The sequence below is a fragment of the Mastigoproctus giganteus genome, chromosome 2 (assembly GCF_048544385.1).
Source record: "Mastigoproctus giganteus isolate SK-2022 chromosome 2, ASM4854438v1, whole genome shotgun sequence".
In the NCBI taxonomy this organism is placed as follows: domain Eukaryota; kingdom Metazoa; phylum Arthropoda; class Arachnida; order Uropygi; family Thelyphonidae; genus Mastigoproctus; species Mastigoproctus giganteus.
Window position 1 is genome coordinate 35927606 of NC_143576.1, and position 12928 is coordinate 35940533.

At 36.6% G+C, this 12928-nt stretch overlaps 1 protein-coding gene across 3 annotated transcripts in view; it reads left to right on the forward strand.

Moving 5' to 3' along the window:
- Naa35 (N-alpha-acetyltransferase 35) overlaps positions 1-12928 on the forward strand; it is a 401343-nt gene that overhangs the window by 45337 nt on the left and 343078 nt on the right. For all 3 annotated transcript variants that reach the window (XM_090368451.1, XM_090368454.1, XM_090368452.1), the window contains exon 4: positions 11820-11934. In XM_090368451.1, coding sequence (XP_090224577.1) covers positions 11820-11934 — 115 coding nt within the window. The remainder of the gene's footprint in view (positions 1-11819; positions 11935-12928) is intronic.

Genomic DNA, 12928 nt, shown 5'->3' on the forward strand with positions numbered 1-12928 from the left:
TTACATTCCTTATATCTGTGTGACACCACATCTCTGATATCCCAACAATATCTGCTTTTGATGCCTTGACCAGCACTTCAAATTAATCCAATTCATTTACTATATCCTGTCATTGGTGTATGTGCAAGTATACATATGCCTGTTCTTACTCTTAGTTACCCTAACACAGCCCATGTATTTATGTGTTCCATGATGACGCCCAGCATTCCTTGAAATCCCAGTACCTTGCTTTCCAGGCTGCTGCTCATTCCGATAGAAGCCAGCAGTTTTCTGGAGGGTTATTAGTATTAATAGTGGAAAATAATGAAGAAAACAAGCTTATAGGATATAAGGGGGGAAAAAATTCACCTATCCATCCCCTCCACTAGTTTGTTTAGTTTTTCAGTTTATTCAGGCTATCCACTTTCACAACAATAGATGGAAACTAGTTTCTATAGTCAACCACCCATGAACTGAAGGCAAACTTTCACACATCTATTCTGCAACCATTGAGCTTACACAATCCAGTCTTAAAGACTTCAATCAGATTGCATCACAGGCACCTGATTTCCATATAATGCAATTTGCAGAACAGAAGCCTTTCTTGGTAAGAGCACCCCTATGTTCCCTTCACCAATCTTATTTCTTTCTGTAATCGTTCGAACACCTCTTCATCCTTTCTAAAATGAGGGCTCCAGAACTGTATGCAGTACAGTCAGTCCTCGTATAGCGCGATAGTTGTGTTCCTAGAAACCCTCGTGCAATGCAAAATCGTGCAATATAAACAACAGGCCCTATGGGAAAAATAGGGTTAGGTGCCGACCACCAAAGACTGAACACACATTTGTAATCATATAATCATAATAAAATACTTACGTATTTTATTATGTAATAAAATATTGCTAATGCTTTTGCTTCTATCGTAAGCAAACTTGTTTTTTGTTTGATTTTCTATCGAAACAGATGTTCGCCGTTCCATCTCCTCCAATTCTTTGTGTCTTAATCTAATGGATTTTAATTACACTTTGTTTTTCCTGCTATGAAAGTTGTTTTTATTTTCTCTGTATTCTTTGTAATTCTCGGCGTTGCCTCATTTAGGGCTGTAGCACATGCAATATCACATGGTCTTTCATTTCGCTCAAAGCATTTCACAATTTCATATTTTTTCTCTATCGACAGAGGCGGACTGGCCATAAGCCTTACCGGGGAAACCCTGGTGGACCGGAGGCCGCTATGATTTTGGCCATAAACGCTAGTATTAGGCCACTACAAATTTTCCCGGGTAAGAATTTTTGACCCAGTCCACCTCTGCCTATCGATATTGCTTTTCTTTTTATCTCTGAATCTGCAGTGTCTTCACCACGACGCTTCCTTTTCACACCTTTTAAGTATTTTACTCATTTTTAGGGAATAAAGCACAATTACAAAACGAGGAGGAACGCTTGATACACATAAAGAAAGCTGCGTGCGTGTAGCAACTGAATAAACAACACCGTAAAGGCAGAGATACACTATTAACACTTCACATTTTACTAAAGCACATTTCTAGGGGTTACTACCATAAAACAATAAAAACAATTTCCAGTTGCGTTCCTGCTAGTGGAATCTGTTATAAACTGCTAGTAAACTCGATCTAATGGCTTTTGCGATAATACCGATACCTGGAATTTTACGTTATTATGGTGAAATGTGTTTCCCCTTCACTGATATAAAACACATAAATACATTTTCAGAATCTTCTCTTCGTTCCTATCATGTTGCGTTCAGTTGGGGTGATTCTGCGTTCGACTGCCATTTCTTGTAAACACAAAGGCGAATCGTGCATAAGCGAATTCGGTTCGTGTTATATAAGATATTGTTCTCTTATTTATAAATCGTGTATGATCGAATTCGTGTAGTGTAAACACGTGTTATACGAGGACTGACTGTACTCAAGATGTGACCTGACCATTGCCTTATACATTGGGGTAATCACCTCCTTATCCCTGCTAACAAAATTCCAGTATACCATTGACAAAGCCCGTGAACACGTCTCTGAGCAGTGCAGACAGGCTTTCTTGACAGTCTGTTGCTGAACCGTAAGATGGGAGCTTATTTAGAAGACCTTTATGCCAAACACGATCAGTTACCTTTGATGTGTTAAGACTAATTGCTTGAGTTTCACCAAACTTTTCCATTGAATTTGTCCATAGATGGGTAACAATCCAGAATATCACCAGTGGATCAACACTGATGGAATCCATACTGGTGATCATTGATCAGATGCAAGGTTTTTAGGTTGTTTAAGAGTTGGCAGTTAATTGAGTTTTCCATTATTTTAGAAAGAATAGCAATAAGTGCAATGGGTGACACAGAACAGCACTAAGTTCAGGAGCATAGGTTTTGAGAAAAGTGGAGAAATACCATCACGACCCGGAGCTTTCTTAGCATGAAGATTGTTGAAAATTCTTCTGGCATTGTTTTGACAGATGACCACAGGAGGAATTGATAGGACTATACTGAGAATGGTAGGAGATGGATTACAAAAGTCATCAATACAAGAGTTGGAAGAAAAGTAGGATGTAACAAGTCAGCTGAGGTGGCAGTAGAATAATCTGGTTTTGACAGAGGTGGGAATAGAGATGGACAGAAGTTGCAGTCGATGGCTTGGCAAGAGACCAGAATGCTCAACTACCATTTGTGCAAGAAGCAAGTTTTCTATTTTTACTGTGTTCAAAATCTAGTTTCAGCTGATTAATAACCGAATTACAATTGTTGCGAGCTTTGGTGTAGCAGAAAATGAACTTGGAGATTTGGATACAAGCCAATTGCAATATACAACATTCTTATTTTGAACAGCCTTAGCACATTTATTGGAAAACCAAGGTTTAGATAAAGGATGAGATTTTAAGGTGGATTGTGGAATAAAGGATTTCATACCTACAAAAATAATTTCACAGACATGATCTGAACAAACGTTGACATCAGAAGATTTGAAGCAATAATCTGACCAAGGAAAAGAAGAGAAGAAATCTTGCAGGTCATCTCATTTTGCATTCTTGTAATGCCAAACAACACAAGGTTGAAAATGGCAACAAGCGAAAGGCTCCACTGTCTGATGTGAAGAGACCATCAGCAAATTATGATCTGAGGTGCCTAGAGAACCACTCTCATTGACTGTGTACTTAGAAGGGTTGTTTGTGAGAAAAAGATCAAGAATGTTGGTTGCGTGGTTAGGATTGCATTCTGGTAGGTCAATGAACAATTTGTGTGAGGTCATTAGTAATTGCAAAAGCCTCTGCATTTTGACCAGCTGGCTCTGTGTGACTGGAAAATGGAAGCTATCTGAAGTTGTGATCATTAAAATCACCAAGGAAAATTATCTCACTGTGAGGAAAGTTGGACTGAAGAAATTCAAGTTTCAAAGAGAGGAATTTCAAGAGTTCCGCATGATTAGTGGAGTTGGGAGAATGATACAGGAAACAGATGAATTTGACAGAATGTGGGCCGAGATTTTAAGCCAAAGAAGAGATTTTAACTAGGTCTCTGACAGGGAATATCAGAGTGGACATATGCATAAAAGTACCATTTTGAAGCTAAAGGAATCATGTAGGGAATAATTTGGACAACCAAGATGGGGAGTGGTTGAATCATCTGATAAACCGGATTCTGTCAGAATGGGTACATGGGGTTTGGCAGACTAAGTGGTGGTAAGACCATGTCTATTTGTGAAATGAATGAGATAGTATTTGGGAAGTTTAGATCTTTTCTTAGCTAAGTTTGTTCTGTTAGTTTGACAATTCATAATGCATTCAGTAGTAAGAAAATTTGGAGTGGGAACGACATGCTGTGTGAAATAATGAAATTCTTGGATGTGGTATACACATGGCAAGAATACACCCAGCTCCTTGACATAATGTGGCCGCGACAATGCCTCCTTCACACACTACTCGGACTCCCTCCAGTCACTATCTGGCAGAGTAGGAGCAGCAAGATTATACACTACCTGATCCGGATGCCACCTTCAGTCCACCAGACCGAACCAGTGGGTTCGGTCCGGTGGACTGTCTAGCAGCCAGCCTGCGAAGAACATTTTAGAGCTGTACTCTCGAAATGTAAGGAAGATTGGATCTTGACATGATGTCCATCATAACCTCAAAAGGCATTAGTCATTCTGCATGATGGCAGAGATGAGGAGGTTGCTGGAGCTTTGCTCTGTAGACTAAACATTCGTTTCACCTCCAGTAAACAAAGTGGTGGTATTGCACCAGTTGATGTGAGTCATCTACCACCTAGTATTACCTGGTAATACAGAGGAGCGGCATTCCTCCGTGTAGTGTGGGCACCACACCTCAACTCCTCCTTCCATTGGTTCGCACCTTGTTGGTCACTTCCAGTATGCTGGTGCTGTATTTCAGGATTTGTACACGGTTATACTCAGTGTTACTAATCCCACCATCGTGGAGGTGGCAGCAGACGATTTGACTGTCACAGACCGACCCGCCTTTGCTGAAATTAGGTCCACTTGACTTGAGTGTCACCCAAATATCAGTTCCATCAGTGTTTTGGACTCTCAGTTAGCAAGCCCAGCTTGGCATACCTTGAGAGAATGTCTGTAACAGCCTCAAAGACCAAGTTGCAGTAGTTTACCTTGATTACTGTCAACTAATCTGCAGCCATTGTTATCATCTATAAACTTAGACAATAAGTAAAATACTTCATCAACTTTATTAATAAATAACTAGGGGGCTTCGCCCCTTGCTTGCCAACCCCACACACGCTTTTCTACATAATATGTAGAGTTATGACAGAGTAAGTCAAATCTTTTCTACGTAAAAGACACACCTGTCGAAACGCACTGATCAATACCTAATCTAATATATAAACAAGTAATATAAAAAAAAAAATTTTAAAGTCAATTCCTACTTAATTCAACAAAGAAAAATTTTATTCTAGTTACTTTTTATTAAATAATTACAATTAATATAAATATGTATATACATATGACAGAATCACAATATTAAGTGGCAAAATAGAAAGCGAATTTCCTTGCAATTTTCCATTTTCCTTTCTATATATGGTGTTGGACTATTATTTTTATTCACATGTTTCATTTTCCATTTTGTTCCCTCCTTGACTCAGACTAGAACCCAGAATGAAAAAAGAATCTGAAAAAGAAATTTTTTTCCAGCGATCTACACGCTTCGCCACTGACGGTATTTATTCCTAAATTTATATCCTGCTAAATATCTTATATAAGAGAAATTTTTTTCTCCCATATAAAACTAAAATTAATTAATTAAATTTAATTAATGAATTAATATTTGAAAAAACTATTAACATCAAGTGTCATCCACTACAAGTTTAAAAAAATGTATTTGAACTTGAGTGGATGAATAACAAAAATTTATCAAAAAATTATTGATTTTTGCAAGAATTGAACTTGCATTCTTCACCTTCACGTGAAAAATACTGAAATCCTTGCATTTTACCGATTGAGCTACTTTCAATTTTATTCCTAAATTTATGTCCTGCTAAATATCTTATATAAGAGAAATTTTTTTCTCCCATATAAAACTAAAATTAATTAATTTAATTTAATTAATGAATTAATATTTGAAAAAACTGTATTAACATCAAGTGTCATCCACTACAAGTTTAAAAAAATTTATTTGAACTTGAGTGGATGAATAAAAAGTATTTTATTAACAATTGAAAATTTGAACAAGATATATAAATATATATAGGGAGAGTGTGAACTAATAGTAGGAATTTAAAGAAAATAGAAAGTGTAAGAAAAAACTATAAAAAGTAAAATTGCGTGAATGTTGAGTGAATGAAAGTTATTATTAATTGCATGTTCCATCTTAACCTCTTCGCTGGACAGACTGATGGCTATGCAGGCTCTCAGGGGCCTCATGGTTATCCAAGCTGACACCATATTGTAGCTTTTCCTAGCTGGCATGGTGTGGGATGCTGACACTGGCCATTAGGGTAAGACCCAGGCCAGTGTGGGATGGAGCTGCAAAAGGCATGCTCCACTATAGGAATCTCTTTCCCTATGTTCTTTTATTCCTACCACCTGGGATGGTTATCTCCTTCCCCCAGTCCCCTTCCCCCCCATCTTGTGTGGCCCTGGTGGCTCACCCCACCACCCAATTTCAACTCCCACCCTCTGGACCAGGATGGACAATCCTGTACCAGGGGTCCCCTTACAGTCCCCCTTTTTAAATCAGGTGAGTGCCTCAACACTGCCCCCTCTGTTGTCAACTCCTTTTATCCTATCTCCCCATTATCTCCTTTCCAATAATCTTTTTTTTTTTGGGGGGGGCTGTCCTTGGGCTACCCCAGGGTTCACCCCGCCAAAGCTTTCTTCTCTTCTAATGTGTCCTGGACTTGCGACCCTGTGGCAGTGACAGAAACTGGGGTTGTTAGTGGCGCTCCACAGTCTCCCAGGCTAAGTGGCCAGAGGAACAACACAACCCACACTTCACAAAACACAATACTTCAATACACAAAATACACAATACACAAAAAATACTTCACAAAACACACCCCTTGACATTATGTGGAATATTGTATTCTACACAGAAAAAACGCTGAGTTGGAGAAGACCCCTGGTGCCACCAGATAAAAAAAACACTGTCACTGTGATTGACATCTAATCAGGAAATGACCTATGTAATTATTTACCTGTGCATTTGAAGTGCATGGCATTTTCAAGGTCATGTAAATATCACTATGTAATTATTTCCTGCGTTTAATAAGTCACTTAGGAAAAGGCCTTTTGCTTCGGGTTCCATAATGCATGAGGAATATTGTTGCATCCAAAAGAGCAGGACTAAAATATTTCACTTAAATATTTACAAAGTATACAAATACAGTCAGTCCTTGTATAACAAGTGTTTACATTACACGAATTCGATCATACACGATTTATAAATAGGGGAACGATATCTTATATAACATGAACCGAATTCGCTTATGCACGATTCACCATTGTGTTTACAAGAAATGGCAGTCGAACGTGGAATCACCCCAACTGAACGCAACACGATAGGAATGAAGAGAAGATTCTGAAAATGTGTTTATGTGTTTTATATCAGTGAAGGGGAAACACATTTCACCATAATAACGTAAAAACCAACACAATTCCAGCTATCGGTATAATCGCAAATGCAATTAGATCGAGTTTACTACCAGTTTATAACAGATTACACTAGCAGAAACGCAACTGGAAATTGTTTTATGGTAGTAACCCCTAGAAATGTGCTTAAGTAAAATGTGAGGTGTTAATAGTGTATCTCTGCCTTTACAGTGTTGTTTATTCAGTTGCTACACGCGCGCAGCTTTGTTTATGTGTATCAAGTGTGCCTCCTCATTTTGTAATTGTGCTTTATTCCCTAAAAATGAATAAAATACTTAAAAGGTGTGAAAAGGAAACGTCCTGGTGAAGACACTGCAGATTCAGAGAGAAAAAAAAAAAAAAAAAGCAATATCGATAAACAGAGGCGGACTGGGTCAAAAATTCTTACCCGGGAAAATTTATAGTGGCCTCATACTATGGTTTATGGCCAAAATCACACCGGCCTTCGGCCCACCGGGGTTTCCCCGGTAAGGCTTATGGCCAGTCCGCCACTGTCGATAGCGAAAAAATGTGAAACGCTTTGAGCGAAATGAAAGACCATGTGATATTGCACGTGCTACAGACCTAAATGAGGCAACGCCGAGAATTACAAAGACTGCAGAGAAAATAAAAACAACTTTCATAGCAGGAACAACTCAAAGTGTAATTAAAATCCATTAGATTAAGACACAAAGAATTGGAAGAGATGCAATGGATGTCAACTGTTTGGATAGAAAATCAAACAAAAAACAAGTTTGCTTATGATAGAAGCAAAAGCATTAGCAATATTTTATTACGATTATTTATTGTGTTTGGTAATCTTTTGGTTACAAATGTGTGTTCAATCTTGGGTGGTCGGCACCTAACCCTATTTTTCCCATAGGGCCTGTTGTTTATATTGCACGATTTTGCATTGCACGAGGGTTTCTAGGAACACAACTATTGTGCTATACGAGGACTGACTGAATTTAAAATATATACAAAACACTAAATTTCAGTATTTACAAATACTGTATACAATATTAATTAATATACAAAAAACATTACAATGGAACAACAAATGTTAGACAGGGAAGCACGTGCACGAGGTTAGTGAATGTTATGGAGGCAGTTGTCAATAATTAATTGCATTTGTAGTGATGTAATTGCCTCGCCCTCTTCTCCCATTGGCTCGAATAAATATCACTATGAGGAAAACCTTTTAATGTATAGAGAGAGAGGTATATAGAAATAAAGAGAAATTTACTTCAATGCTTTTTTGTAGAATACTTCAACACAATGCTCTACTGAATTCAATCGAACATAAAACTATTTTTTAATGGCTTCCTTCCCTCAAATACATATGAACGGTTCTGTAATTACTCATGTCACCCCTTTGTGAATTGGGGATATTTTTGCACATCTCCAGTCTACAGTCTACTGCCCTGAATCCAAAGATCATCTAATAATTATGGCTAATTGTTTGCTTACCTCCTTTATAACATAATTGGACAGATCTCGTCCACCACAGGTGCCTTTTTTATGTTTAACTTCAAAAATTTATCATCCATTTCTCTCTCAAGAAAAATGGAAGATAAATTCTCTTAGGTCCGACATATCCATGATCGATAACTAAGGTCTCCCAACACACAACCTTGAGTGCCAGTAGACATTGTCTAATAATAAAATCATTAAAATGATTGCAGTGTATGAAAGTTAAAATAATTTAAAGCAATTTTGTTCAAAATTGTATTAACTTATTTTAACTTTTATACACCACAATCATTTTAATGATTTTATTGTTAGACATAATTGTCTTCGGGCACTCAAGGTTGTGTGTTGGTGGTCTAGTTGGGGGACCTTAGCTATCGATCGTAGATATGTCGGACCATTTCCTTTCCTTTGAGGCAAGGAAACCATTAAAAAATAGTTTTATATTCGATTGAATTTAGGAGTGTCATGTTGAAGTATTCTACAATAAAGCATTGAGGTAAATTCCTCTTTATACAAATGTAGAACTCATTGAGCATCATAGCTCTGTTTTTTATTTATCTTAATTAATAAATAATATAAACAATAAGGGACCCAGCACCAAACCCTGTGGAGCTTCACTAACATTATTCCACAAAGAGCAGTGTCCATTTCTAACTATCCTCTCTCTTCTCCCACTCAACCATCTCTTTATCCAAACCAGTAACTTGCCCTTAATGCCACACTTCCAATTCGTATAGCAGTCTTTCTTGTGGAGCAGTATCAAAAGTTTTCCTGAAATTCAATTATAAGATATCAGAATTATTTTTTTGTATCCAATTACTTTGTCACTGCATCATAGTACCCAATAAAATTGTTCAGAGAAGATCTCTACTTAGCAAACCCATACTGTGTCTGCACTCCTGTCTATATGGTCCTGCGTTGCTTCTTTAACCAGTAACTCCATTATTTTCACTGGAATAGAAGTTAAGCTAACAGTTCTGTAATTACTCATATCACCCTTTGATACCGCTTTGTGAATTGGGATATTTTTTCACTTCTCCGGTCCACAGGGCAACACCCTGTGGACCGGAGAAGTGCAAATTAGCCATAATTATTAGAGTATCCAAAGATACTCTAATAATTATGGCTAATTGTTTGCTTACCGCCTTTGCACGCCTTAACATAATTGGACATAACCCATCCACCACAGGTGCCTTTTTTATGTTTAACTTCAACAATTTATCTTCCATTTTCCTCATAAAGAATTTCTTTAGCCACATGTCACTGATGATCATTTTGAAGCAAGTATCACATCAGACATACAGCTTGAACAGTGATGTGATTTCTTCTTGTATCAGATGGGGCTTAAATGTATTGAAAACAGTTAAAGAGATGAATGAAGTGCATGGTGATGAGTGTCTTCGTAGGATGGCCATATTCCGGTGTAACCAAACTTTCCAGTGTGAAGTGGTTTTTCCATCACGACAGTGCCCGGTCCCATACGGCTAATATTGTGCAGGCAGTGATCACTGCCATAGGTTTTGAGGTTCTCCCACATACCCCTTATTCATCAGACTTAGCCCCATTTGGATTCTTCCTATTTCCAATTCTGAAGAAAGCTCTGAAAGGCAAGCGTTTCACATCTGCTCGCAGAGCCACAATGGAATCACTTTGCAGTCTTTCGAAAAATGGCTTGCAAGAAGCATTTAATGTGTGGATACTATGGTGCTGAAAATATGTCGTAAAGTTATTTCGAGAAGGAGAAATCCACAGAAGATTCATATGATGACAATTAAGATAAGATCTTGCACCAGTCTGCAAATTAAATGATCACCCCTCATATTTAGTAAACAAAAAAACTGCCATATGCAGACCTACATTAACTTGTCTAAGACCATTAGTTTGGGTGCACTATGACTTAAGATGTTGATCCATAAAGTACTCAGCCAACCAACTGCTAATATCTTTATTCCAATGCTTTTTTTTTTGGTAATGTTGGCTTTTTCGATGGATCATTCTTATTGATTGTCAGGTAGTTTATGTATATTGTGGCTGTTTTTAAAAGATTAATTTAGTTTAAATATGTAATTGTTTCATTTTTTAAGGATTTTTTTTTTTTTTTTTGTGAAAGATTAGGTTACTTTGAATTTGTTGAGCTATGTGATTATACAATTGTAATTGATTCACCTAAGCCATCATTGCATGCCTCTGCATTGGCCAATACTGTATAATTGAATGGGGGGGGAAAATGAAATTAATAAAGAGCAGAGAACTCTAAAATACAGTTTATCACATATCATGACAACATGCATGTGATATGCACTTATTAAATTTTGTGAAAAGTTTGGCAATTCCATTCAGTTAGTGCCAGAACACAGTTCCACAGTGTTCCTGCAAAAGGCAGATCTCTTAAAAAGCTTTAATTTTTTGAGTTATAAAAAGTTAGCAGGTTTGAATTATATAATATGGTTTTAAGTTTCTTTTCTTGGAATTTTATTTATAAAAGTATAATTTCATGATTTTATGTCTCCCCTTCCCAGAATATATTGTTTGTAAAATGGAGATAAAAGTTTGAGATGTAACCTTTTGTCTCCATTGCAGGAGTATCAAAACAATCACCAGAGCAGGTGCACTATTGCATTGCATGCACCACTAAACTATTTGGGAGAATAGCCAAGAAATAGTTTAAAATGGTGCATTTTATAATTTATTCTGGTACTACTGTATTACATAATATTAACAAATAGTCTTTAATGACAGCAACCCTGTTAACTAAAAGAAAAAACACATTGCCTCATTTTCAGTGCATGGTGATGTAGAATGAGAAAAACCAAGACTCTAAGAAAATTAGAGTCTGGCATGTGCCAAACAAGCAATGGCACATTTACCTCTCCGATTAAAACATAATCGGATGTAGATCGAATTTGATGACCGTACTTTGGGCACCTTGGCAAATGCTGTGCACCAAGTATACCTGCTGCTGCTGGAATAAAAATATCAAACATTAGAATTAAAGTTCATAGTAGAACTAAGTTCTAATATGAATAATGACTGTAATTAGGCACTGTTAGTGGCACTAGTTGATGAGAAATTTATGATCTGCTTAGGCACCCCAGTGCTTATGCTACCTGTATGTACTGTATTACATCTTTAGCACACATACCTTGAAGCAGCCATGAGTACGATAAATTTATTTGCTTACTACACTGCCAAATATTGTAAATTTTTTTTTTTTTACCTTGTTCTCTATTAATTTTGTTTCCATTATATTTTTTGTTTTGAGGTTTGGGCTGTTTGAAGCAATGTCTGCAATTGAAATGATGGATCCAAAAATGGATGCAGGCATGATGTGCAATCGTGGCTGTAAAAAAGTAATGAATTTTGAACAAGCTCTGAAGGTAATATATGAACTTTTTTTTCCCTCCCACTTCTAATGATTTCATTACATTTATATTTCAGCATATCTTCACCATATGATAGTTTTGGATGCCACCAGTTGTGTCAGTACTCATGGAATGTGTATGTGTTCATTTTGAACTGTTTCAGGGGAGAGTTATTGAAATTTTAATATAGAACTCAACAAAAAAAAAAAAAAACTTTTTAAAATTATTGGTTACATTTGGGGAACAGAGTGGTTTTAGAAGGAAGGAACCAAAATAGGGGGGGAGGTCAGAATGATCTCACACACATGCTAGTGTGCTAAAGATTAAATAAAGCTTGCTTTTTTTTTTTAAATAGCTATCTACCTTTGTTCATTCATTTGAGATGCTCTGTGATTGCCTCTTTATGTTAATTGTATCATAATTTTAAGAATGAATTTTTGAATAAAATGCATTAGATGTTAATAGTGATGTTGCAATAAAAAAAACTTTGACCATGTGACTTTATTTATATAAAAAAAAAAAAACTAGTTTTGTCCTGTTCACATAATTGTCTGTATCTTATTTGTGCAAGTTAGTTCAAAACAGAAGAGATTTAGAGTAGCCAATCCAAAAGAAAATATGAATGAAAATATGAATATCATTGAGCTGTCATCAAATTTTTGACAAAAATATAAATAACATGGTTAGGGAATGATTGTGGTTTCCATCTATTAAAATAAAAAAAATTTATATTTAAGTAAATATACACTGCGTATATTTGCATTAGTAACACTACCTAATATCTTGTGGCCACAAGATATTAGGTAGTGGTGTCAATGATCTCGTACACACCAAATGTATAGTTACATTGAGAGATGCTTGCCCTCAATTTGAAAACATTCCTTCAAGAAACTTTCTGGTACTTAGTGTTGCTAATGTGCCTGCTATAGTAGGCCTAAAACATGGAATAACAAGGGTATTAACCCATTCACTGCCACTTGTAATTGCAAGGGTCCTCCATTTTTGTGTC